The sequence below is a fragment of the Somniosus microcephalus genome, chromosome 8 (assembly GCF_052327205.1).
Source record: "Somniosus microcephalus isolate GS21.2 chromosome 8, FLI_Smic_1.0, whole genome shotgun sequence".
Taxonomy (NCBI): Eukaryota; Metazoa; Chordata; class Chondrichthyes; order Squaliformes; family Somniosidae; genus Somniosus; species Somniosus microcephalus.
In genome coordinates this window covers 211,692,380-211,720,072 of record NC_140994.1, presented here as the reverse complement: position 1 = coordinate 211,720,072, position 27,693 = coordinate 211,692,380, and the positions used below count along the sequence as shown (strand labels likewise).

General features: G+C 42.6%; 1 protein-coding gene across 5 annotated transcripts in view; it reads right to left on the bottom strand.

Annotated features, from left to right (window-relative positions):
• LOC147114087 (cyclin-dependent kinase-like 3) overlaps positions 1 to 27,693 on the bottom strand; it is a 170,872-nt gene that overhangs the window by 58,864 nt on the left and 84,315 nt on the right. For 2 of the 5 annotated variants that reach the window (XM_085995679.1, XM_085995675.1), the window contains exons 8-11: positions 22,356 to 22,503; positions 15,788 to 16,332; positions 14,418 to 14,487; positions 3,632 to 3,844 (exon numbers count right to left, since the gene is read on the bottom strand). In XM_085995679.1, the coding sequence (XP_085851805.1) occupies positions 3,632 to 3,844; positions 14,418 to 14,487; positions 15,788 to 16,332; positions 22,356 to 22,503 (976 nt within the window). The remainder of the gene's footprint in view (positions 1 to 3,631; positions 3,845 to 14,417; positions 14,488 to 15,787; positions 16,333 to 22,355; positions 22,504 to 27,693) is intronic. The other 3 variants (XM_085995676.1, XM_085995677.1, XM_085995678.1) reach the window with 3 other exon arrangements.

Genomic DNA, 27,693 nt, shown 5'->3' with positions numbered 1-27,693 from the left:
ATGGCTCCCTCCATGTTTTTCCAAATGTTAGTGATTTTTGTGATTTCCATTTAAGGAAAGAAAACAGCAAGGAATCATTATTAACAGGCTACTTTATTAACATAGAACACATACAAATTGAACAGATCAGAGCACAGTTTTGGTATTTTTACATTGAGCAAACATAATATAGAAAATAAATGTCTCTGTTTTCCCATGTCCCCTGGAATGAGTTTGTCGAAATGGTGAAACTATCTTTCCTCCACACCACTCAACCAGTTCCTGCAGTGGATTATGTTAGATGGAATATTGCTTGCAATTCTGACCTATCCAGACAAATTCAGAACACTGACAGATCAAACAGCATGGGGCTTATTTTCAGTGGGTGTTTGCTGTGGGAAACATAAATGTCACAGTGATGCAACAAGAGGTGCCTTTCTAAGGTTGTCATTATAGCAGAAGGCATCTAACCCAATTCATTCCTGACCTTGTGGTACTGGGGCAGGGCAGTTTTACTCTTCATTTAACCTGTTCTGGTGGTGTTGGTGGGGCAGTGTACAGAGAGAGTTATACACTGCATGCAGTATATGCTATACTTGACCTGGGAGCATTATATGCTAACTCTGAATGTCAAAGGTGGAAAAAAGTTTCCATAATGAGACCACCCCATAAAGAAAGGTCTGAGGTCAACTGTAGCACCTCTACCACTGTCACAGCTATGATTAGCTAAACTCATTTACATTTGTAGGTGAAAAGAATATCTGGAATATTTAACCTTGGTTTCTTACCAACCTTTAGAAAGTCATTTTTTTGAGTGAGCCCCTTGCCCATATTTTTAATAGCTTGCTGGAGTCTGGGGCTGTTTGCTTAGACTGGAAAGAGGCTAACATAGTTCCAATCTTTAAAAAGAGAGATAAAGCAGATCTGGATAACTATAGGCCCATTAGCTTGACATCAGTAATAGGGAAGATGCTTGAGTGAATCATTACGGATGTATTATATGAATACTTAGACAGAGAAGGCTACATCAAGGACACTTAACAAGGCTTCCAAAAAAGAAGGTCCTGTTTTACCAATTTGATTGTATTTTTTGAGGAATTCACCAGGATAGTTGATGAGGAAAGCCCTCATTATCTGTGTAGACTTTCAGAAAGCTTTTGATAAGGTACTGCATATGAGGCTTATCTACAAGATTGAATCTTGTGGAATTAGTGGTAATGTACTACGCTGGATTGAGAATTGGCTGAAAGCCCATAGGCAGAAAGTGGTTACAGATGGATTTGGATCTGCTTGGAGACCAGTCACTGGTGGTGTCCCGTAGGAATCGATGTTAGGACTGTTGCTATTTACTATTTTCATTAATAATCTAGATGTAGGTGTTGGGAGAATGATCTGCACGTTTGCAGAAGCTACCAAGTTATGTGTGAGAGTCAGGACTGTAGAGGATTCTCGACTACTATAAGCAGATCTACATGAGCTGGGGGATTGGGCTCATGATGGCAAATGGCGTTTAACTTAGGTAAGTGTATTATTATGCATGTGGGCAGGTTAAACGCTGAACATACATACACCCTTCAGGCAAAAGAATTAAAGCCAGTGGTGAAAGAAAGATCTGGGCGTTCTAGTGTATAGATCTCTAAAGGTTTATGACCAATGTCATGAAGCTATAGCTAGAGCAAATGGGGTGCTAGGGTGTATTTACAGGACAATTAAATATTAAACAAAGTATACCATGTTGGGCAGTGTTCTGACCAGTTCTGTCCTAAAATGGTAAACAGGGTCCTATGTACTTTGTAGGACATGCAGACTAAAAGGTGCCTGTTGCCTGAAACAGGCAGGTGCTTTGGCCACCCAGTGGTAGGTCCCTGGAAAACATCAGCATTAACAGGGAGGTAAGTCCACCATTTTGAGGCCATTAGCACACCATTAACGCTGATTTCGACAAGTTAAAATCAGCCCCAGTAACCCTGTCCACAATCAATAAACTCAAGTCAGGGCAGAGGATGAAAAGGAAAGTATATTTCTTCAGTTCTTGGAAAATGGTAGCTCCAAAGTTTTCACGACTCCCTTGATTAAATTCTAAAACAAGCACTTCAATTGATTGAGCGGATCTTTCAACTTCAGCAGAGGCATAAAGCGGACAGTAGTGGATCAGCCACCCATTACACTGCGCCTGATTTGATGGAAAGGATAATTGGGCAGGGTGTATTACAGGCGGCTGATCCACTACCGTCCAAAGTTGAAAGTTCTGCGCATCATGTTGTTAAGCTCTGTCCCAACTTGATTTGGAAATAGCCTAATTAATTAACAGATACACTTTTACCAAATAGCAAAAAAAAATTGGGAACTTGTTTTGAGTTTTTTAAAACTCTGTTCCCACTTCAGGCGATCAATTTCAGATCAAATCATCCAAGTTATATTTGGAGAAAAATAAATCTTCAATAGAAAAGAGGAAAATTAAATAACTGGAACATTATCTGAGACCAACAGGGTACCTTACAAGGGAATAGGGAACCGGGACAGTAAATATTTGAGTGACCGTTAAAGGGAAAATCATCTAGTCCATGCAGGGCAATACAACTAGCTGAAGTGTGGATGGATCATTGAGGGACAGATGTTTGTTCAATGAAATTAGATAAAGCACTTCTCTGATGACCTTTGATTCTAAAAGAATAGAAGTCACTATTTTCTAGCCAAGTACTTTTTTCTGCACCTTTCAGACATTCTAGCCATTTTGGTTTCAAGCATTCCTGATTTTGCATCACCCTATCCAATTGACATTTAGGTTTTGATGGGATTCATAGAAACATAGAAGATAGGAGCAGGAGTAGGCCATTCAGCCCCTCGAGCCTGCTCCGCCATTTAATGAGATCATGGCTGATCATCCAAATTCAGTACCCTGTCCCTGCTTTCTCCCCATATCCCTTGAGCCCTTTAGCTTTAAGAAATATATCTAACTCCTTCTTGAATATATTTAATGAATTGGCTTCCACTGCCTTCTGTGGTAGAGAATTCCACAGGTTCACCACTCTCTGGGTGAAGAAATTCCTCCTCATTTCAGTCCTTACCCCTTATCCTTAGACTGTGACCCCTGGTTCTGGACTCCCCCGCCATCGGGAACATCCTTCCTGCATCTAGTCTGTCTAGTCCTGTTACAATTTTATAAGTTTCAATGAGATCCCCTCTCATTCTTCTAAACTCCAGCAAATATAAGCCTAATTGACCCAATCTCTCCTCATACGTCATTCCTGCCATCCCAGGTATCAGTCTGGTGAATCTTCGCTGCACTCCCTCCATGGCAAGAACATCCTTCCTCAGATAAGGCGACCAAAACTGCACACAATACTCAAGGTGTGGTCTCACCAAGGCCCTGTACAACTGCAGCAAGACATCCTTGTTCCTGTACTCGAATCCTCTTGCTACAAAGGCCAACATACCAATTGCCTTCTTAACCACCTGCTGCACCTGAATGCTTACCTTCAGCGACTGATGCACAAAGACACCCAGGTCTTTACAAGATCAATTCCAATGGAGAACACCATTGAATTGCTTACACTCCACATATCCTAAGTAAACCTGATTTAAAATATTACCAAGGTGTGTTGATATGATTTTGGAAGAAATGTCTATGGGAGAGAGGAGGAGAGCTTACCTGAAGAACTAGACAGACACTTTGCCTTCTTAGTGGCTTGATGAATGGATATAGACTCAATTTGGGTGGAGGTGAATCTGGATGCTGTGTATCCCACTTCCTTCTCCTCTTCCACCATGAGTTACTTCTGGAAGGTGGTCTCCTTGCCATCGAATTCAGCTGAGGCCTCATGGTGAACAGTCCTCTAGCCCCCCTCTTCTGATTTTCATATTTCTGTAGGTCAACATGGTGGTTACTCTGATATGTTAATACACCAGATGAAGCAAATCAAATAGAATACACTCACTGCACGTGCATTTTAGTCACTTACCTTCAGGTGAATGCTCCATTTAGGATTTTCCCACGCCTCGTGCATCTTGGACTCCACCCAATGGGCAGATATCGAGGTTCTGGGGTGGCCAAGCAACATTCTGTCAGCACCCATAAGAAGGAGAAAGTGGTCTGGCTGCTTCCCGTGCCTCCCCCAGATTTTCTTGTTCACACAAGTGAAGAATATTTGCTCCAACCCCATTCTTCTTGATTTGTGACCAAGTCAAACAGATTCTCTTGGTTGCCTGCACAATCATTACCTGAATAAAGATCTGTTTTTGCACTGCCTGCACATAGCAAGCTCTACCACTATTCTAATATCCCTCAACTGAGGAAAGAGGTCCTTAGTTGCTGTGACAAAATTAAAGTATTTTTGTCTAGTTTTGAATCAGTGGATATCCCTTTAAATACATAATGCACAAAGAGTAAGAGATGTTGTGTCAAGCCTATCCCAATACACTGTTGCAAGTTTTGTCAGCTACAAGCTTGAGAGAGGGAAATCATTTGAACTTAATATGCAATTGGTTCAGTTTATATTTGACCGACAGTTCTATTTTGAATTTGAGAGATCAGACATTCAAAATGCACAAAATTCCATTAACACTTTTTCAGATATAAAAACTGACTTCTGTTTAAGTTGGAGGCAGTTAGAAAGTCCCATAAGAAGAGGCAGTTTGAAATCTCAGGAAAGAAGCCAGTCAGTACTGGCCAGTTCCATATTACTTAGAGAAAGTAAAAAACTTTAAAAGTTATTTACAAAGTGTTAGCTTCGTTCTTAGAGTTACAGTCCTTTTTATTATTTTTCCCACTTGAAGATTTAGGTGGAAGGATATCTTCAGTAAATATGTAACTATATTATATGATTGTTTCTTATGTGCTTGTTCATCTTTTGTAAAATAACTTTGCTTGATATTTTAAACTTGAAACAGTGGGCTTATGTGGTATCTTATGAAAATTAAAAGTAATTATCAGACAGGGTTTGCTGTTCATTTCACAGGGATGTTACCACGAGCTTACCTAGATTTTGAGGCAAGGATATACACTCTGAAAGGTATGGGGAGTTAGACTCACCATGAGAATGATCTAAGATACAAGACCAAAATAATCTAGGGTAAGAAGGTTAGAAAATACCCCAAAATGTAAAAGTGTCCTATTTTCTATTAGCAGCATTATTTTATTTAGAAACATTTATTTCTCACGAAGTTCCTCGGCCATAGCTTGGTTTAGCACAGAGAACACCACTGTCTCGTATTTAGTCAACGAGTTTCTTTTATGATGTTGCCTAGTTTTTTTCTGTTATATTCCCCCTCCCCCATATTCTAGAAAATAGTTTCTAAGTAATATAGACAACATTATCTGAAACAAATTACTTCACAAATTAGTGAATTAATTCAGAATAAAATAAATCTGGGGATAAGGCTGCACAATGGGTCAGCACTTTACGATATTTATCTCTGAGACTGATTTATCAGCCTCATGCAGAGGCTGTAGGAAACCATGTGGTTAGTGAAAAAAATCGACACTGGTACAGCAGGGTGCATTCCTCCTAGGTTATGGTTAAGGTTCTCCTAGATTATGGAGAAAGTATGATATTTGGGAACAGTGTTTAATAACATTGACTCATTGGTTGGCTGTACAACATCTGACCTGGAAAATATTGGTATTGACATTGTGTGAGAAAAGTTGAAAAAGTGTTCCATTCCCTAGCATTGATAACCATCACCTTGATAATCCTAAAATTAATTAATTAAAAAATTGTTTTAAACAGAAATATGATAACAGAAAAAGGTGTTTTTCCAAACATACTGTAAATAAGGCCATAGATAATATTTATAGACTCGAATATGTACTTTTGAGTAGTTTCAACTAACAGATGATGTTATGATCTGTGTAAGGAGCTAAATAATTACATAAATGGGGTGAATTTCTGGGGGTGGCGAGGCTTCCTAATTGTTTGTCGTAGCTCTGGCGGAGGAGCAAGTGAACCCCCAAAGAAGAGCAGGGAGTAATTCCAGGGTCCTAGCCAATATTCATCCTTCAACCAACACCATCAAAAAAGATTAACTGGTCATTTATTTTACTGCTGTGTGTGGGGCCTTGTTGTTTTCAAATCGGCTGCTGAATTTGCCTACAAAACAACAGTGACTACACTTCAAAACAATTGATTAGCGGTGAAGTACTGTGGGACATCCTTCGGACATAAAAGGCACCTTAAAAAATGCAAGTTCTTTCTTTGGGGTGGAAATTGGAAAAGGACCTTTCTCGAGCCCATAACCAATGGCAGGCACAGAGTGCGTGCCCCAACCGGAAGGCATCTCCTTGCATTAGTCTACAATTTGTAACAACCAAGTTCAACTACCTACAAATTATTTCTTCTTTCACCTGCCCTGGACTTTATCTGCAACTGGACAATTTTACTGGGTAAGAGAACCAAACTTGAAAGCATGTGGATTCACTCCTGGTTGGATGACTCAGTTGTGATCTGTTACGAGTGTTGATGACTTAGATAGCTTTCCTCAGTAAGGCTTCCAATTCATTTTTGCCACAAGAATCAAGTATAAAGGTTAAAGTGCATGTCAATGCCAAACCTCCTCCTTGCAGATGTAGAAATGCCTACTTAAATGGTCTTTTTTGCAGGCACCTCGAGGTATTAGATATGGTGGACTGCAGAGATAAAGATGCCTTTAGCACTTGATATCTTGAATTAGCTCAATAAAATTTGGGAAGGATCTGCTTCTCTCTTGTCTTGTAAGGCTTATGGCTGATGAATGGTAATTGCTCTGAGGTGGAAGATAGGAGCCCTATTTTGGAGGAAGAAAGAATTACATTTTAGTGCATATCCTGTGGAGGACATGTTGAAAGTTAAGATACATTTTGCCATTTGTTACAAAAAGCCGTGTCTGTTTTTTATTGGTAATTGACAGCAACATAGTCTGCTTACCTTTGGTAATGGACTAAACTGCTGTGATGTGCCATCCTGGAGGTTCTTTTCTCCTATTCTGCACTTCATTCTCCCTGCATGTGGTCTGTGTCACTGTCTTTTGTCCTGTGCTTCCTTCAGTGAGATGACATCCATTTCATCCAGGTCTGGCAAGATTTATTCGTCCCTTCCTGCTGTGCAGAGAGGTAGAATAAGGTGCCTGCTTCTCCTCTGGTGGCCTGCATCTCACCATTTTAGTTGGAAATTATTACCATTCACTCTCCTGTTCACATTTTCCATCTTCTTCTGCAGTCTGTGGTTGTTCTTTCGGTCATAGAGGTGCCATTAAAGGGGCACAACCTTCCTGAAATTTTATTTGGCACTTTTTCCTGTTTTTTTGGAAGAAGGAAAAGAACAAGAACTCAGGTAATGTGCAGATGCTTTTAACTATTTTTGTATCCTCATGTTGAATCTTTGCATAAAAACAATAAACTTTTGCTGAACACTTTTTCATTAAGGCAATAGTTCTTTACTTTGACTTACAGTTTCTACCAAAGGATTAATATATGTTGTTGATCTTTAATGTCAAGTAGAGGCTCTTAAATAGTTTCTTCTCTCTTTATTTCTGGAAAAGATGTGCTGATCCATGAAACGCTCCTTCCACAATTTTGCTTCTCTTCCCTATGGAAGCCATGCATATATGACAGCACAATCATTTGCTCCAAGTCATAAAAATTTATGTTAATTAAAATTACATGCTACACATGACTGATTGGTACAGTGCTGATGTATTATAAAATTTAAACTTTTTCTGACGAGGATCAATGAAAGCACATAAGCAGTGGGAAACCAGCGGGAGGTGGGCAGGGCGAGAGCAATGGCCACCCAGAGGAGTCAGCAGGGTCCTCTTCCCAGTTTCCAGGTTGCCATTTATTTGCATGAATGAGGTGAGCTGCCAGCATAAAACACACTCCTCATAAGCCTGAATACAGGGTTTGTTGGCATCTTCCCTATCTCTTCTCTTTTGACTTAACTATTTCGGTTATGCACTCATTAACTTGCTGAACATGACAACTGGTAGGACCGTCAGTGTCTGCAAGTGCTTGCCTTTGAAACTACATCCTGTCCCTTGTCTCTCTCCCCTTTTCTAGACTCAGACGCTCATGCCAGACAGACTGACGATGAAAATCCTGATGATGATGCACCATCACTTGCTCTTACCCTGCTGGGCACCAGCACAGAAATTAGCATCCCACGTGACATGGATAGTGAGTTTGAGGGGACTGCACTGAGAGATTCACTGAGCACAAGTGAGCAGGAACAGGAGGAGGGGGCAAGGAAAGCCAAATAATTCACTAACTGGAGGCCAGCTCATACCCTATTTCTGTTGAAGAAGGCAGAGATGCAGCCCACCATTTAAAAAAAAAAGTGATTTCTGTGCACCAACAATTGTTGAAGGCATTGGACTGCCTGCCATGGAGCTTCCAAAATGTGTCAGATAGTATAATAGAGTCCACAACCCACTAGTGTAGGGTTCTCATGCATGGCATCAACACTTTGCAGTCAACCATGGAACATGTGGACACCTCAATGGGCGCTGCAGCTGAGCCACCCTGCAGAAGTTTGTAACAACAGCATCACTCAGGTATGCTCATACTGAAGCCATGCAAGCTCTGGTCTTAAGCATTTCCTCCACCTTGGATAGAGTGGGAGATGGAAAAGATAGGGGCTTGACTTGGATCACTGACCTCCTGGAGTCTGAGTCACAGCGCAGTAGCAGGGGCAACCATAAAATGGAAAATGATACCATCTCTCATGATGACTTCACTTCTGTAACCTTATGTCTAACTACTGGCCTCCCTGGTAAGAGAGAGAAATCTGGTCCAGACTGCCCCAGCACACACCAAATTGTTATGGTCTGCGATGGGCCCTCTCAGGCCTGAGCTAGAGGTTGCTTACTATAAGTATCTCATAAATGTCTACCTCTTTCCATGTTACTGCTATGGTAGAAACACTAGAGTAGGTAATGGAACATGTCAGACAGGCACTAGCAGCTCACACAGGGGTGACAAGTCATGTGTAGGCCTTTCTCTAAGCCATTAAAACCACAATGCTATATGAAATCGTTGTGGGCAGAGTGTTCCTGTACTAACTGGTGATCTTGCAATGTTAGGCGACATGAATACTAATTCTGGCATTTGAGCAGATGCTGTTGATTGTAGGGTGGAAGGACTGGGTCAGATGTTTGACATGACTGTTAATTCAGGGGGAGCACAGATTGTTCAGTTGAAGTTCTCTTCAGGGAGATTCTGCCAAAGAGCTTTGGTTGCAGGCAACTGTTGGGCCCCTCTCACTTCCTTGCCATCTTCCACGTTATCAGTGTCCTCCCCCTCAAAATGAAGAAGGTCCTCCTCCAATGGCGGTTCTATTTGTTGTCTCCATTGGAGAGCAGAGTTATGCAGCATTCAGCACATCGTAATCATATGGAACACTCTTCCTGGGCTGTATTGCAAGAAGCCACCTGAACTGCTCAGGCATCTGAATTATTGATTGAGGACTCCAATGGTCTGCTCAATGAGGGCTCTAGTTGACCCATTCATCTGATTGTCGTGCAGTTCCAATGCTGAACATGGTTCCTAAGAGGTATCATAAGCCTAGTGATAACCCTTGTCTCCAAGCAACCAGTTTTTAACTGTGCAGCGACAAACAGTGGGGGAATGAATGTCTGATGTAATATAAAAGCATCATGGCAACTGCTAGGAAAGTGGATATAGACCTGCATGATGTGCTGCTGTTCATCACACACCAATTGCAAATGATTAAAGTGGAACCCTTTGTGATTCATAAAAGTGTTTGCGTTTTATGAAGGAGCCTGCAGGGTGTAGTGTGTGCTTATGCCCGGGACTTGCGGGAGTCCTGCAAACCCCAAAACCCTATCCCGCTGTTTCTGGATATCCATGGAGAAAGTGAAAAATTTGTTTGCTCGAACAGACAAGGCATGAAACATAGAAGATAGGAGCAGGAGTAGGCCATTCGGCCCTTCGAGCCTGCTCCGCCATTCAATGAGATCATGGCTGATCATCCAAATTCAGTACCCTGCCCCTGCCTTCTCCCCATATCCCTTGATCCCTTTAGCCTTAAGAAATATATCCAACTCTTTCTTGAATATATTTAATGAACTGGCCTCCACCGCCCTCTGTGGCAGAGAATTCCACAGGTTCACCACTCTCTGGGTGAAGAAATTCCTCCTCATTTCAGTCCTAAATGGCTTACCCCTTATCCTTAGACTATGACCCCTGGTTCTGGACTCCCCGGCCATCAGAAACATCCTTCCTGCAGCTAGTCTGTCCAGGCCTGACAGAATTTTATAGGTTTCGATGAGATCCCCTCTCAATCTTCTAAACTCCAGTGAGTATAAGCCCAATCAACACAATCTCTCCTCATACGTCATTCCTGCCATCCCAGATATCAGCCTGGTGAATCATCGTTGCACTCCTTCCATGGCAAGAACGTCCTTCCTCAGGTAAGGCGACCAAAACTGCACACAATACTCAAGGTGTGGTCTCACCAAGGCCCTGTACAACTGTAGCAAGACATCCTTGTTCCTGTACTCGAACCCTCTTGCTACGAAGGCCAACATACCATTTGCCTTCTTAACCGCCTGCTGCACCTGCATGCTTACCTTCAGTGACTGGTGCACAAGAACACCCAGGTCTCTTTGCACTTCCCCTTCTCCCAATCTATTGCCATTCAAATAATAATCTGCCTTCCTGTTTTTGCCACCAAAGTGGATAATCTCACATTTATCCACATTATAGTGTTTTTGCCATGTTTCTGCCCAATCACCCAACCTGTCCAAATCGTACTGGAGTTTCATGACATCCTCCTCACAGCTTACCCTCCCACCCAGCTTTGTGTCGTCTGCAAATTTGGAGATATTACATCCAATTCCCTCGTCCAGATCATTAATATATATTGTGAACAGCTGGGGTCCTAGGACCGATCCTTGCGGTACCCCACTAGTCACTCCCTGCCACTCGGAAAATGACCCGTTTATTCCAACTCTTTGCTTTCTATCCGCCAACCAGTTCTCTATCCAAGTCAATACCTTGCCCCCAATCCCATGTGCCTTAATTTTGCACGCTAATCTCTTATGTGGGACCTTATCAAAAGCCTTCTGAAAGTCCAAATACACCACATCCACTGGCTCTCCCTTATCTATTTTACCAGTTACATCCTCAAAAAATTCCAGTAGCTTAGTCAAGCATGATTTACCTTTTGTAAATCCATGTTGACTTTGTCCGATCCTGTCACTGCTTTCCAAGTGCTCTGCTATTACATCTTTTATAATAGACTCTAGCATTTTCCCCACTACCGATGTCAGGCTTACCAGTCTATAATTCCCCGCTTTTTCTCTACCACCTTTTTTGAATAGTGGGGTAACATTAGCTACCCTCCAATCTATGGGTACTGTTTCAGAGTCTATCGAGTTCTGGAAGATGACCAGCAATGCATCTACTATTTCTAGGGCCACTTCCTTAAGTACCCTGGGATGTAGATTATCAGGCCCTGGAGATTTATCGGCCTTCAGTCCCATCAATTTTGCTAACACCATTTCCCTACAAATACTGATTTCTTTCAGTTCAACCCTTTCATCAGACCCTATGTTCCGCGGCATCTCTGGGAGGTTATTTGTGTCCTCCTTTGTGAAGACAGAACCAAAGTAACCTGTTTAATATAAGCATGGATTGCAGACTAATTTATGTTGCTCATATATATGTCCCTTATTATGACAGCCTGGAAGGGGCTGAAGGCAAAGAAGGTCAGGACTGCAGTGATCTTGACTACAGCAGGGAGTGTTGTGCTAGCTGTAGCAGTTGGCTGCATGTCTTCTTGCGGGATGTGACACAATTCTGTCACTGTCACTGACTCCATGGAGAATCAAAGCCTCCCTTCTCTGAGAACTGATGTTCTTTCTCTGATTCCTAGAAGGATCCCCCATCAAGAAACAACTGAAATGCCAAAAGTTCCATTACAGCTCAGGACCTACAATAGCGAGTAGAAGCACTTTTAAAACCTTTATGGTGAAAAAAAAAACCCACAAGCTATTGCAAGAAAAATGTCTCCAAAGGCTTGATACAACTTGAGCTGACAACAGCGGAAAGATCCCTTTAAATAGCATTTTAAATGGCTGCCTCAGAACTTGTACAGCTTATGGTTCATGGGCAGGAGCAAGAAGTGGTGTTAGTCAGGCAGTAAGGGCGGAAAATGGCATCAGTGTTGTAATGAAGTCATGTGACCATGATTTAAATATATTCACAAGGCTCCCACCTGTTTCAGACAAGAGATTTGGTTGCCAGGAATTACCTCCATCACCCCCCCCCCCCCCCCACCACCACCACCCTGCACAGAAAATCAGTTGAGTTTTGGGTGGGAGAAATTACCTTTCGAACTTCTGCCCATTACCACCCCATTTTTAGTGCACTCTGCAATCAACCATGGCAGCTGCTAGGAAAGTGGATATAGGCCTGCATAATGTTCTGCTGTTCATCACACACCAGTTGCAGAGTATTAAAATGGAACTCTTTGTGATTGATGAAAGGGACTGTGTTGTATGAAGGTGCCTGCAGGGTAATATGGGCACAGTATATGGTGCCCATTATGTAGGGGAGTCCTGCAATCAGTGCAAACCCTAGGGCCTCATCGCGCTATGTCTGGATGTCCACGAGGAAAGTGATGAATGTGCTTACTCTAACAACTCAAATTTCTATCCTCGGGGAAGCCTCGGTGTGAAAATCTGAGTCTCCAACCTAGGTTATCCAGTCCAAGGCACAATGCATAACCGTGCTGCCAGATTTGGGCTCCTCCCCTTGCATTAAGTATAAAGTGATTTTTGTTGTCAATGTCAATTAAACAATTTTTACTTATAAATATATTACTCACTATTCCAGAAATTTCATAAATTACTTTTAAAGAAGTAGAATGTCAGAAAGAGTTATCTAATATACCCAAATCAAAAAGCTAAGTTTGGGATAAGTTTCTGAACAACAGCAGAGGCCCAGGAACAGCTTGTTTGCCTGGCCTCTGGTGATGATACATTTGGCGGGGGAGAGGAATCTTAAGGAGAACAAAAAGAAAAATCATTTAAATTGAGGGGGAAATAAAAAGACATCAAATCTGGTGTTGTGGCAGACTGTGTTAATACCCCAATACACTGTGCTACAGTAATATAAGACACCCAAAAATTCCTTCATGTCCAGTTCTTGATCTTGATCTTGCAATCAAATTGAAATATTAAGTAGAGGTGCAACCTCACAGTGCAGGAGAATAGACCCTGTCTAGACACCCCTACTTGCTATCACATGCCTTGAGTGGGCCAAACCAAGGGTAGCATCAGTAAAGTTTGGAGACAAGTTGCCTGCCCAACATCTTAATGGGGAATGATTCAAAGATTGGCAGAAAATTAACTCTTAACTAGTGTAGAAAAAAAACTACAAATATGATATTGCTAATTATATACAACGAGGGGGAAAAGGCACAGTAGTTTATATGATTCCACATATTTCATTTTGAGTCATTGTCACTTGTGATTTTCCTCTGTTTGCTAATTTTAGCAAAATAAAAGCAGACATGAGTGTAAAGTGGGAATACTGCTCCATTTCAAAAACGTTTTCATCAAATTAGCAAACGGAGGAAATATATTTTAACTTTCTAATTGGCCCGGAACTTGCGGTCCTGATGATGGCGAACTGGCAGTGTTTGCCATCATTTCACCTTTGATACTGACCGTAACTTCAGGATTTAGCGCATGCACAGCCTAATGCGGAAATCCTGAAGTTGCAGTCTGTCATTCACTGCTCCTTCACAGGCTGCGCTGTGGACCACCCACCACCCCCCCCCACACCCCCTCCTCCCCAGCCTCCAGAGTCGGCAATCAGTGTAATCTCTGACATCATGGAAACTGGCGAAAACTTCGGCTCTTCCGTGGTAATACTGCTGTTTAGATTAGGCGTAACTAGGGTTTTAACAGCATATTGACTGCTGAACAAAGGTTATCGCACTGAGAAGCTAATTGATAAATTTTGCAGAGTGTCAAAATTTATCAATTTTAATAAAAATTAACATTTTTATGAAAGTTTAAATTTAATTTAAAAAAAATTTTGTTCATCTTTATTTCAGTTTTGCCTTTTCCCCATATGAGAGCCCCAATCTTTGTTTTACTCTAACATTTTTTAAAAGTTAGAATCAAAGGGGCTTACTCACTTCGCTGTCTGTGAGAATTCTGCATTTTGATTGATTGCTTAGACAGCTTGTTGACGTCACAGCAACTCGCGTTAGGGATTCCCCATTAACTTGCGTTGATTTCAATTACGCGTCGGAAAAGCCAAACTTCTCGCCACTGAGATCGCGAGATCTTTGTGGGAAGCTTACTTCGGGGCCAGCGGCGAACGCCTTTGCATCGTCGCTGACTGCAAATTCTGGGCCAATATTGTTCTTTATGTGTTAACAAGTAAACGACACCTACTTGATGCAAGTACACCTCGTCTAATCACTTACTGGGGCTGGAAGTGTTTCTGCCACTTGGCTGCTACAAGGGCTTGCTTTTTTCTTCACCTTTTCTTGTGCCCTAAAAAAATTGAAAGTTTATTTTCTCAACAAAAAAGCAACATGACTTTGACCCGGTGCACCCAAACAGGAGTGAGGGCATGCTGACGATGGTCTTTATGCATAGTACCCAGGGAACCAAGTGGCGTGGTGAATTAGTAACGTCCAGTCACCTCTGGGACTTGGATTTGAATCCTGCCCCGATTTATGAGCTGAAAGGTTTTTTCCTAGTTGTGTGGGTTCTCGTTGAAAAGAATTTGGGGCAGTATTGATCCAGCTCCTACTGGGTATGGCCCCTTTGCACAAAGCTTGTAAATTCAGTCAGAGGGCCAATAACAGCAGCAAGTGTGGGAAACGGAAAGGTGACATTAATGTAGTAGGGCTGCTCTTCTGTGGTTGAAATAAAAGCACATTTTTGGAGCAGAGTAGATGGAGGTTTACTCTGCATCTAACCAATTCTGTAACTAACATGGTGCCAAAGTGGAAAAGTGACCCATTTCCCAACACTGACATTCCTCACCTAACAAACACAAATTCAAACTCTAGTTTTTTTAAATCAGTGTTTAAAGTTGATACAATAAGTAGGCTAGGTTATACAAAGAGCGAGTTTGATGTATTTCAAATGGATAGGAAGCTGTCGACAATGTATGTGTTATATCAACATGTTGTGAGTGATATTAGACAACATTATGATGAGCTGGGGTGTGTGATATGTCAGTGATTGTTACTTTAACAGAGTAAACAAAGGGTTACATCAGGATTCAGCTTACACTTAGACGACAGTGGAATGGCAATTAAGTTAGTAAATAAGGGCCTGCTCCAGCTAGTCCTGCATGAGAATATAGTGTATGTTTGTGCAATATAGGCCTTCAAATGAAAGACAAGGAAGCAACTGTCCTTTGTCTAGATATAGTTATAGTGATAAGACATTATGCAACAGAATGCTGCACTGAGGATTGCGGTATATCAAAGTGAGGAGATGACTTTTTTCCCATTAGTATTGTCTCAGTTGTGCCACTCACACACTTCCTCCCTTACCTGGAGCCTTCTCCAAGGCCAGTGTCAAAGAATGACCATTATACAGGGGATTGTGTCAATTTTGTTCTACCCCGCTCCTTACCAGCATGACCATAACAGCCAATAAATTAACCAACTGCAGGTCACAGGTAAAGCTTGCCAAATTAACTACTACAAGGGATTTCAACTAAGCCTTGTATAGAAGGTCTTTAATGCTGCTGCACAGTCTCATAGAGAAGTCTATTCATAGACTGGTGTATTACTGATGATTATAGAGTTTTGCAACATATTTCCTGAGTAGTTACCTTGAGTTTGACACTGAAGCATTGTTGGTGTCAATATTGAGATTTTTATTGGGAAATACGTAAGTAGTCATTCCTGTATGCATGCCAATTGGAGGGATGCCGGCAGCTGTTGTAGTAATTTGAGCTTCTCCAACATTGGTCAAATCCTTAAGAGAAGTGGCTGCTAGATTTGCTTTATTGCAGTTACTATACTTTCCTTCAGTTCTTGTATTCTTTGCTTCAGTTCCTGTATGCTTCCCTTCAGTTCCTGTATGCTTCCCTTCAGTTCCTGTATGCTTCCCTTCAGTTCCTGCATGCTTTCCTTCAGTTCCTGTATACTTCCCTTCAGTTCCTGTATGCTTTGCTTCAGCTCCTGTATACTTTCCTTCAGTTCCTGTATGCTTTACTTCAGTTCTTTCAGAAGGATTTCCCTGTGTGGCTTCCTGAGGCATTGGAGAAGATTTCCGTACAGTCGGATGATCCACTTGTTCTGCCTTTATTGTGTCTGCTTTTGAGCTAGTACGTTTGTATTTCCTGCTTTTAGGCTCTTTGTCCTTTATTGCATCCTATATGAAAAGAAATTGCATTCTGCATGATTAAGAAGTGTAAAATATGCCTGTCCTTTAGGAGCATCTTGGATTAATTTTGATCCCAAGAATCATTCAAATACACCAACAAACCCAACAGAACACATCAGTTTTTAAAAAAATATTGGCCAGTATTTAGATATTTTTTAATTAAATGCTGCAAAAGTCACTCTGGAGTTAAAAACATTAAAGTGAAATTTTCTAAAAGGTAAAATCAGTTGACAGTCGATTATGATTATTGATTTAAGGCTCACATCAAGAGGGTGTACATTCTCGTGTGTCACGATGAATCCACCACACCTGGTGCCACTGCACCGAAGTACACAATGCAATTTTGCCTCTGCTGCCAAGTCCCTGATCTGAGTTGTGCTATTGTGGGCAGATGCCGAGCACAGGTCACACTTCATGTTGTTTCTTTAATTAAAACCACAAACCCCACAATTGTTCTAAAATTATGATTTGAGAAATATTCATTAAAATATTGAGCTTCTCAATTTGTTTCTTAAATTAACCTTGGTTTGCAGTTATGAACATTTCTACTGGTGCGATCCCTGTCCTGGCCATGCAGAAGAATGTAGGAACAGGAGTAGGCCATTCAGCCCTTCGAGCCTGTTCCGCCATTCAATGATATTTATCCTAACTCCATCCACCCGCCTTCGCTCCATATCCCTTAATACCCTTGTGTAGCAAAAATCTATCGATCTCAGATTTAAAATTATTACTTGAGCTAGCATCTACTGCTTTTTGTGAGAGAGTGTTCCACTCTTCTACCACCCTTTCTGTGAAGAAGTGTTTCCTAACTTCTCTCCTGAATAGCCTTACTCTGTTTTTAAGGTTATGCCTCCTTATCTAACTTTATAAATGGTAAGTGAACAAGAGAACTGATTGAATGGATGAACTAAAATAAAAACAGAAAATGCTGGAGATACTCAGCAGGTCAGGCAGCATCTGTGAAGCGAGAAACAGAGTTAACGTTTCAGGTCGATGACCTTTCGTCAGAACTGGAAAAAAGCAGGAAATGGAGCAGATTTTTAAGCAAGTGTAGGGGCTGGGAAAGGGGGGAGGGGATAAAAGAACAAAAGGGAAGGTCTGTGATAGGATAGAAGGCAGGAGAGGTTAAGAGACATTAAGAGATATTCAAGGCAAAAGGAGATGGTAATGGGACAGGTTAAGAAACAAAGGATGGCTCTAGATGAAGTGTGAATTGTGCTGGCAGAACGAAAGACAGCTGCCATGTGGGAAAATATATATCCTATATATATTTTTTATCCACACTTTTTGTTTGTGTCTTTTCTTCTCTCCCACATGGCAGCTGTCTTTCATTCTGCCAGCGCAATTTACACTTTATCTAGAGCCATCCTTTGTTTCTTAACCTGTCCCATTACCATCACCTTTTGCCTTGAATATCTCTTAATGTCTCTTAACCTCTCCTGCCTTCTATCCTAGCACAGACCTTCCCTTTTGTTCTTTCATCCCCTCCCCCCTTTTCCAGCCAACACATTTGCTTAAAAATCTGTTCCATTTCCTGCTTTTTCCCAGTTCTGACGAAAGGTCGTCGACCTGAAACATTAACTCTGTTTCTCTCTTCACAGATGCTGCCTGACCTGCTGAGTATCTCCAGCATTTTCTGTTTTTATTTCAGATTTCCAGCATCTGCAGTATTTTCTTTTTGGAATAGATGAACTGCATTGTTGTCCTGTGTGGGGTAATATTATGCATAATTAGCTCTGAATGCTGCAGTTTACAGCCACAGTAAAATATCACTTCCAGTAGTTATCACAGCTCATCATCCAAATTATATTTTAAACTACTTTAGTTGAGTAGAACCAGTTGGCTGAAATGTCAATTTGTTGAATTAATAAGTGATGTATCTCATTGGAATCAGTAAGTTTGATATACTTGCATTTTTGGGTACTAAATACTCTTGAAGTCACTTGTGCATTGGAAGTGTGGATTTATACTATCCTCTGACTTAAATGATAATCACTTTTTTTAAATTTGTTCATGGGATGTGGGCGTCACTGGCAAGGCCAGTATTTATTGCCCATCCCTAATTGCCCTTGAGAAGGTGGTGGTGAGCCGCCTTCTTGAACCGCTGCAGTCCGTGTGGTGAAGGTACTCCCATAGTGCTGTTAGGGAGGGAGTTCCAGGATTTTGACCCAGCGATGATGAAGGATCGGCGAAATACGTCCAAGTCAGGATGGTGTGTGACTTGGAGGGGAACTTGGAGGTGGTCCCATGTGCCTGCTGCCCTTGTCCTTCTAGGTGGTAGAGGTCGCGGGTTTGGGAGGTGCTGCCGAAAAAGCCTTGGCAAGTTGCTACAGTGCGTCTTGTAGATGGTACACACTGCAGCCACGGTACGCCAGCGGTGGAAGGAGTGAATGTTTAAGGTGGTGCATTGGGTGCCAATCAAGCGGGCTGCTTTGTCTTGGATGGTATCGAGCTTCTTGAGTGTTGTTGGAGCTGCACTCATCCAGGCAAGTGGAGAGTATTCCATCACACTCCTTGATGTAATAAAGACTCACTACGCACTTGGTTGTACATAAAGCAAGGCTTTAATCGACTTGTAACAAAACATGGAGGTCTAGTTAGTAGTCACTAGCTTCCTGTTTCCAGATTGTCTCTGGCCAAGTTGGGCCCACACCCGAGTATTTATACTCCTCGGGTGGCACCCTCAGCTGGCCGTTCAGTAGTACTTCCTGGATTACTTCTTGTAGAAGTTGCGATTTATGACACTCCTTACTTGTGCCTTGTAGATGATGGAAAGGCTTTGAGGAGTCAGCCTCTGACCTGCTCTTGTTGCCACAATATTTATGTGGCTGGTCCAGTTAAGTTTCAGGTCAATGGTGACCCCAGGATATTTGATGGTGGGGGATTCTGCGATGGTAATGATGTTGAATGTCAAGGGGCGGTGGTTAGACTCTCGCTTGTTGGAGACAGTCATTGCCTGGCACTTGTGTGGTGCGAATGTTACCTGCCACTTTTCAGCCCAAGCCTGAATGTCGTCCAAGTCTTGCTGCATGCGGGCATGGACTGCTTCATTATCTGAGGAGTTGTGAATGGCACTGAACACTGTGCAGTCATCAGCAAACATCCCCATTTCTGACCTTATGATGGAGGGAAGGTCATTGATGAAGCAGCTAAAGATGGTTGGGCCTGGGACACTGCCCTGCGGAACTCCTGCAGTGATGTCCTGGGGCTGTGATGATTAACCTCCAACCACCACAACCATCTTCCTTTGTGCTAGGTATGACTCCAGCCTGTGGAGAGTTTCCCCCCGATTCCCATTGACTTCAGTTTTACTAGGGCTCCTTGATGCCACACTCAGTGAAATGCTGCCTTGATGTCAAGGGCAGTCACTCTCACCTCACCTCTGGATTCTGCTCTTTTGTCCACTTTTGGACCAAGGCTGTAATGGGGTCTAGAGCCGAGTGGTCCTGGCGGATCCCAAACTGAGCATCAGTGAGCAGGTTATTGGTGAGTAAGTGCTGCTTGATAGCACTGTCGACGACACCTTCCATCACTTTGCTGATGATTTTGAGTAGACTGAGGGGGCGGTAATTGGCTGGATTGGATTTGTCCTGCTTTTTGTGAACAGGACATACCTGGACAGTTTTCCACATTGGCGGATAGATGCCAGTGTTAAAGTTGTAATATTTATTTGTATAAATGTCAATCTGCTATTACACATACAAATGTGACCCTATTCCTTCAATATTATAAAATATCTGAGGCAATTTAATTTTATTATAAGCACTGAGCGCTGTTGGTCTATCAAGAAAACAAGCAGTTGCCACAACTGATTTGTTCCCGGATTTAATCATTGGGGTTGGAATATGAGGTATCTAGTTAACAGAATCCAAAATTCATTTCTCCAAACCATTCCCCAATGGACATTTAGATAACAGAGTTCTGGACTAACCAGGGTGGACTGTATATCCGTGTTTGTGGAATTATCACAGCAGAGGATTGGAACTGAGTTACCCCTCCCACCAGACTTACTAAACAAATTCCTGAGTCAGGCAGGTCTGCAGTACACCTGGCTGGCTCATTAAATGGATCAGGAGGTGTAGATCTGTCACTGGGGACTTCGATTCTTCCCACTTTGCTCCCAACATCCACGCAAGTCAATGCCCTAAAGGGTAGAGTAGTCCAAGCTGAATAAGCAGCAGGAAGCTAACCAGTGCTCTGTGCTGCTAAGCTTTGTGGATTTAGCTGGATACATTTCAGTAGGACCCCTATCTACACTTGGGGATTTCTAAGCTCGTGCTAAACTGCAGTTAAGTTCTTTGGACAAAGGTAAGTGGAATACAACCCTATGGACAGAAAATGTGCAATCCATATCAGGCAAACAGAAACCCAACTTGAGGAGACTTCTTGGTGGCTTGGTTTGGCGACCCTTAAGCATGATAATGGCCCAGAAATTCGGGTCGGGGGCTTCCCACGGGTGCAAGCCCCTGACCTGCACTTACCTACCGTGCCGGCCGTTGAGCTGTGAGCCCACGTGGGATTCCGATCCTGGGCCTTCTCCAACTGCCGGCGCGCAGTGCTTGCATATCCCAGGGGCGCAATTAGTTCGATGCGTCCCCTGGGATCACGGGGGCCATGGAGAACCAATGGTAGCAGGGAATGCTTCATTCATAAGTTTGACCTGTCAAACCTATAAATACTATAAGCCCCAAAACATCACTAAATCTTCAAATAATTTTTTTTTTAATCACATTTTTAAAATAAACTATAAATTACATGAAATAACTATTTTAAACAATAATTAAAATTTTTGAAAAAATTAATTACATTTTCTAACAGGGCTAAAAATAAACTTACCTTTCTTTAAAGTATTTAAAAATAATAAACCTGTGGAAAAAATGTTTTAATTTTAATTAATTCACCACTTACCTTGTAAAAAGCAGGCCTTGTGCCTGCTTTTTAAAAGTGTAACTCCTGGAGACTTACCCTCCCGGGAAAACCTGCAAAAGAAACGTAAGTTCGATGCGCATGCGCTGCCTCTCCTGTGCACGCGTTCCACCTCTGAACCCCTTCTTTCAGGGGTGTGGTGAAATAAGTCTTATAAGTATATACCTTATTCTACCTGTGTATAGTTTCCTATTGTAATCTATTGTAACCCTGCTGTTTTCTTGGTTGGCCAGGAATGCTGATGTACTGTATACCACTCTGCTGTGCCATTGATTGTCCTGATCTGTTACTTCGCCCCTGGCTCCGCCTCCTAGTTCACTTCTGAGAAGCTGGTCAGAAGACTAACATGTGTGTTCTGTTCTGTCCAGTTCTAAGCTATTAAAAGCCAACTGTTTGAGTTATAACTACCAGTCTCTGTAGCTATTTAAGGTATATCAAGGGGCACGGAAGTGCCAGTTTCCCACGCATGCGCAGTGCATGTACGAAACCGGCACTTCCATTGGGCTTACGGGTGAGTACCCCGTGCGTACTCACCCGTGGAGTCCCGAATTTCTGGGCCATTAATGTGTTTTTCATGGGTGGCAGATTCCCAAGAATCATGGTTAAAAAAAATTACCACAGCAGAATGTTTCCATAATGTCTACTCCCACTTTCCTATCTAATTCCCCTCCCCACTCAGTTTATTTTTTGATGCAAAACTAGTTTGTGTTACTGCTGTTACCTGTTAACTCAAAAGGTTTTCTCTCCCAAGCACCACTGCGACACTTACATTTGCCAAACCAACCATCCTTGTGCACTCTTCTGAGTGTGATTGATGGTTTAATTCCATTAACAGGAATTAGGAGCAACTTTGTATTATAGATTCACATTGACCAGAAACTGAGAGGAGGCTGTCCAATATCATTTCAAGTAGGGTCCTTACAGCCAGTAGAGAGAGAGGAGGATGTCCCCCATCAATCCGGGTTTGATTCTAACCCATGTCCCGGCAATGAAAGGGCAGTGTTTTTTAAAATATTGACAATAAATGTTTACCCAAACAATGGTCTTATAATTATAAACTCATAACAGAACACAAATATTCTCACCTTTCCATGCTTTTTCGCACTTTGTTTTACTGTTAACAGTGTCTTTTCATATTCTGTGATTTCTTTGCTGATGTTTTTACGTTTTCTAATCAAGAGTGGATTATCTTTCATATCCTTAAGAACTTGAGCCTGAATCTCTGGGATAAATCTGCAAATACAAGGAAGGTATTTCAAGGGATCCTGCAAACAAACCTCAGTTCTTGTGGGTTAATTATTACTAAGACTGTCATTTAATCAAAATTAACTTCTGCAATTAACGCATTACTTTTTTTGGAAATCCATTTTCTTTAAATGCGCGTTAATTGCAGAAATTAACCCACCGCCACTCTGATTCATCAAAACAATCTCCGTTGGTCCCAACGAGGTAGCTCCCACAGCCCAGGCAAGCTTTTCATGTTTCTAGTCCCCAGGCTGCCAGCCTCTTTGTATCAATTCTCAGATGCTTCCGTACAATGTAACATGTATTGTCAGGTAGCAAGTATTATCTCTGGCAACTTCAGCCTTCCTTCCCTCTCTCCTGTAAGGTTCACAAAATTTCGGCAGCCCCCGAAGATTATTTGATTAAAGAAAACCTGGTTGGAATGTACTTAAAAAACCCAGGACATTAAAGATGGCTGTAGCCAGCCTCGTGGCAAAAGAGAAAGACAGCCTGTATGAATATAAAAGCAGGATCTCCCAGTACTGGCTGACGCAAGATACTTAAAGCTGTCAATCAACTGCGGTTAGGAAGTTTCAACATGGAACAAAGGACTCTGTTTGCACAAGCCCTCAGCAGTGTTGACTCAAGGGCTTAAGTGATTGCTGTAAATCTAGTTGTGGTTAGGCTGTAACCACAGAACAAAGGATTGTTTACACGAGCACTCAAGTACTGTTTACCGAGCACGCAAGAAACCAGCGGGACATTTTTCAAACTGGGACAGCTCCATTCACAAACCAGTTAAATGAATGGGAAATGCATTCAAACCCATTACGGTCAATGGAGACAGATTGGTCCCTTTTGTGTAACCCAGATACGTCCAGATTTGGGCACGAAGATAAGGGCTCCCAATGGGGTATAAAGGTAGCCCCTCAGGAAGCCATTCTCTCTCTCTCTACCGCCTTGCCTCCGGTGCCCTGCCTTCAAGAGGAACGTCACAGCCCGCCCAAAGAAGTGGAATACCCGCAGTTACTTTTGAATTACTGGGGTATCTCTACTTCGGGCGGTGAAAAATCCAAGGCAGACTGCAGGGCACGGAGCAGGCATTTCAACATCGTAGACTGGTGAGCATAAACTTTCTGGCCCATTACAAGGCAACCTAGATAGGTATAAGGGGTGGAACTAAAGGGGGAATTTTGTTAAATTGTAAATTTAGTCAATTTTCCCTCGATGTGTCCATCTTTTCTCCTCCCCGTTAGGTAAAAGTGTGCTGTATTCATAATTATTTTCACTATATAGCAATTTATTCTTTATTTCAATAAAACATTTGTTTCCTTTGCACCAAACCACTGGTCTCGTTTTGTCTACATCGCTACTGAAATAAGTCCGGTGGTCAGAACCAAAGGGGAAGCAATTCGAACCGCACGGGGCTGGAACAGCTCAGACACACGGCTGACTGACCAGACAAAAACCCCAAACCAAAACCACTCCCCTTACACTCCCATCATGATGGTGGTGTTGATGATGCTAATTGTGGTGTATGTGCCTTTAAGTGCAATTGTGGTGTATGTGCCTTTAAGAGCCCCAGGTGTGCGTAATGCCGGTAATTGCCACTTGGGCTATATAAGCCTGTGTATTGTGTATATCCTTTAGAACCCCCCCCCCAGACTTGCTTAGTAAATACCTATGAACCAACTCCTGTCTTCAGTGTCTTTATCTACACACGGACACTACAGTGGCGACGAAGTGGAAACGGACTTACCTGCAATTCGGCAGCACCTCAAGGACATCGATTCCTCCAGCGTCCAGAAGACTCAAGGAAGTAATAGAAACTGTGGTTTCACCAGCTGGCCAAGCTGGTGGCAGGTACTGCGCTAATCCTTCCTGGGCGTCAGGCTGGGGCTCCAGCGGCGGGCTCTACAGCCGAGACAGGCAGCGAAATCGGAGGCAAGCAATAACGGACTGGGAGGGTGCACTCGGGAGACGGCCGGCGCGGCAAGCAGGTCAGCGTTTAGACCTCCGTCGGGAACGAGTCTCCAACAGTGAATAAACGGAAACCACAGTAAAACAGCGTTGTTATCGGTAGCAGCGGCGGAAAAGCGCAGGAAGCGCCATATCGTTGCTACAGAGAGAAAAAAAAAAAGCGCGGGAAGCGCCATATCTTTTTTGAAATGCCTAAGTCTGGCAATATTGATGCTTTTGATAACGAAACAGAGCCTAACTTTGGCAATATTGATGTTTTTGATAACAAGATAGAGGATTGGACCACATATGTAGAAAGAGTGGAGGTGTTTTGCACCGCAAATGGAATAGAAGATGAAAAAAAAGCTTCAGTGCTTCTGGATCTAATGGGCGCAGAAACATACAAGCTGTTACGCAACTTAATCACTCCAGCCGAACCGATGGACAAGAATTTTGAGGAGATTATTGATACCCTACACTGCCAATTCGAGGCAGGACTGGCAGATTCTCTGCAAGACAAATTCATCTGCGATCCCCTAAGTGTAGAAACACAAAAAAAGGTATCTTCTGGAAAAGATTTAACACTGGACAAGGCTTTCAGTGCAATAGGAGCGGCAAAGATACAGCAAAGGCCACAGGACTTCGGCACCCATGAAATGACACGGGGTTTCGAGAGATGTTATCGCTGCGGCAGATCCAACCATGACCAGAGGGATTGTTGGTTCAAAGAAAAAGCATGCAGGCGATGCGGAAAGATGGGACACATTCCACGTGTATGCCGATCTGAAAATAAAAAATCCACTAACGGGAAAAGAATCAATAAGGAAAAGCACAGAAAGGTACAAATGATGACGGACAGTAGCTCCAAAGACCAGAAGAGCGATAGCGACTCCGGAAACAAGAGACTAAGCTCTCTCAAATTACATAATGTAATTGCCAATGAAGATTACCAGACCATTTGGGTTACCCTCATAATAGCAGGGTCCCCAGTTAAAATGGAGCTAGATACAGGATCAGCTCTAACCGTAATAAATCGACGAGATTACAAGAGGCTATTTTCGCATATACCTCTAAAAGACACATCCATTATCTTAAAAACATATACGGGGCAGAAAGTATACCCCAAAGGAAAAATAAAGGTGCCTGTGGTATACAACGGCAAAGAAATACAGAAGTTGTATTTATACATTCTACAAGATGGTGGCCCACCGTTGTTGGGACGTGAATGGATAAGGAAGATACGTTTAGACTGGCACTCCATTCAGGCACTGACGGTGACCAGTAAGGAAAAAAACAATGATGACATTATAACTGAACGATTAAAAGACATCTTGGCCAACGCCAAAGAAGTGTTTCAAGAGAAACTAGGAACCTTGAAAGGCATCACCGCCTCAATAAAAGTGGAAGATGCAGCAATTCCAAAATTTTTTAAGGCAAGACCGGTGCCATACGCAATACGTCCGGCAGTCGAGGCAGAGCTGGAGAATTTGGAAAAGGCAGGCGTATTATCCAAAATAGATTGGAGCGAATGGGCAACACCCATCGTTCCAGTCATGAAAAAAGCATTGAAAAATAACTCTGAGGAACAGAGAAAAATTCGCATCTGTGGGGACTTTAAGGTGACTGTAAACCCGGTCCTTCACACGGTACAGTATCCTCTTCCGAGGATAGAAGATATTTTCGCCTCACTATCCGGAGGAAAACGTTTCACAAAAATTGACTTGGCACAGGCATATCTACAGATGGAGGTTGAGGAGACCTCTAAAAAGTATCTCACAATAAACACACACAAAGGCCTGTACCAGTACAATCGACTGGTTTTTGGAGTAGCATCAGCTCCAGCTATCTGGCAAAGAGCTATGGAGCAAGTCCTGCAAGGGATTCCGGGGACTCAGTGTTACCTAGACGACATCCTTATAACAGGAGAAAACGACAACGAGCACCTTGCCAATTTGGAGCAGGTGCTCACTAGGCTGAAAGAACGGGGCCTACGAGCAAATCGCCCCAAGTGCGAATTTTTCCAAAATCAGATATCATATTGTGGCCACATAATTAATAAGGAAGGGTTGCATAAGTCACCTGAAAAAATTGAAGCAGTTATAAAAGCCCCAGCACCTGAAAATGTTTCACAATTGAGGTCATTCCTGGGATTAATAAATTACTATCATAAATTTTTACCGAACTTATCAATTATTCTACACCCTCTTAATGATCTTCTACACACAGGAGTGATTTGGAAATGGAACGAAGACTGTAAACGTGCCTTCCATAAATGTAAAGACTTAATCACATCCAAGAAAGTTTTGGCTCATTACAACCCATCACTACCAATCAGACTGGCGTGCGATGCATCCCCTTACGGCATAGGAGCGGTATTGTCCCATAGATTCCCTGATGGCTCGGAACGGCCGATAGCTTTTGCGTCACGCTCATTGAACTCAGCTGAGCGTAACTATTCCCAGATAGACAGGGAAGCACTCAGCCTAGTATGGGGAGTGAAGAAATTCAACCATTACCTACACGGACAAAAATTTACCTTGCTGACTGACCATCAACCCCTCATCTCCATATTCAACCCTAAGAAAGGTGTCCCCATTATGACGGCACAAAGACTTTCTAGGGGCACACCAATACAACATTGAATACAAAGGGTCAAAACAGCATGGGAATGCTGACGGTTTATCGCGCCTGCCGTTGCCAACGATAGAAGAGGCACCTACAGTAGACCCAGTAGAGATATTCCACTCTACCATAGTGGAATGTCTACCGGTGACAAATTCTGCCATTGAAAGGGAGACCAGAAATGACCCTACTCTCTCACGGGTCTACGATTTAACAATTAAGGGATGGCCAGCACATGGCGAACCACTGTTGCCAGCATTCTCACAAAGAAGAGAACAGCTGTCAGTGTGCCGAGGAACCTTGATGTGTGGATCCAGAGTGGTGATTCCACCCAAACTCCAGGATAAAGTGCTAAAGGAGCTTCACGAGGGGCATCTGGGTGGAGTGAAAATGAAGAACCTAGCTAGGGCGTTTGTATGGTGGCCAGGTATCGATGGAGACATCGAAGACATGACCAAGAGCTGCCTAGGATGCCAGAAGGTCCAAAATGCTCCGCCACAGGCCCCTCTACATCCATGGGAGTGGCCCTCATCTCCCTGGCAAAGGGTGCACATCGACTTTGCTGGTCCATTTATGGACTCAATGTTCTTAATCGCAGTTGATGCACACTCCAAGTGG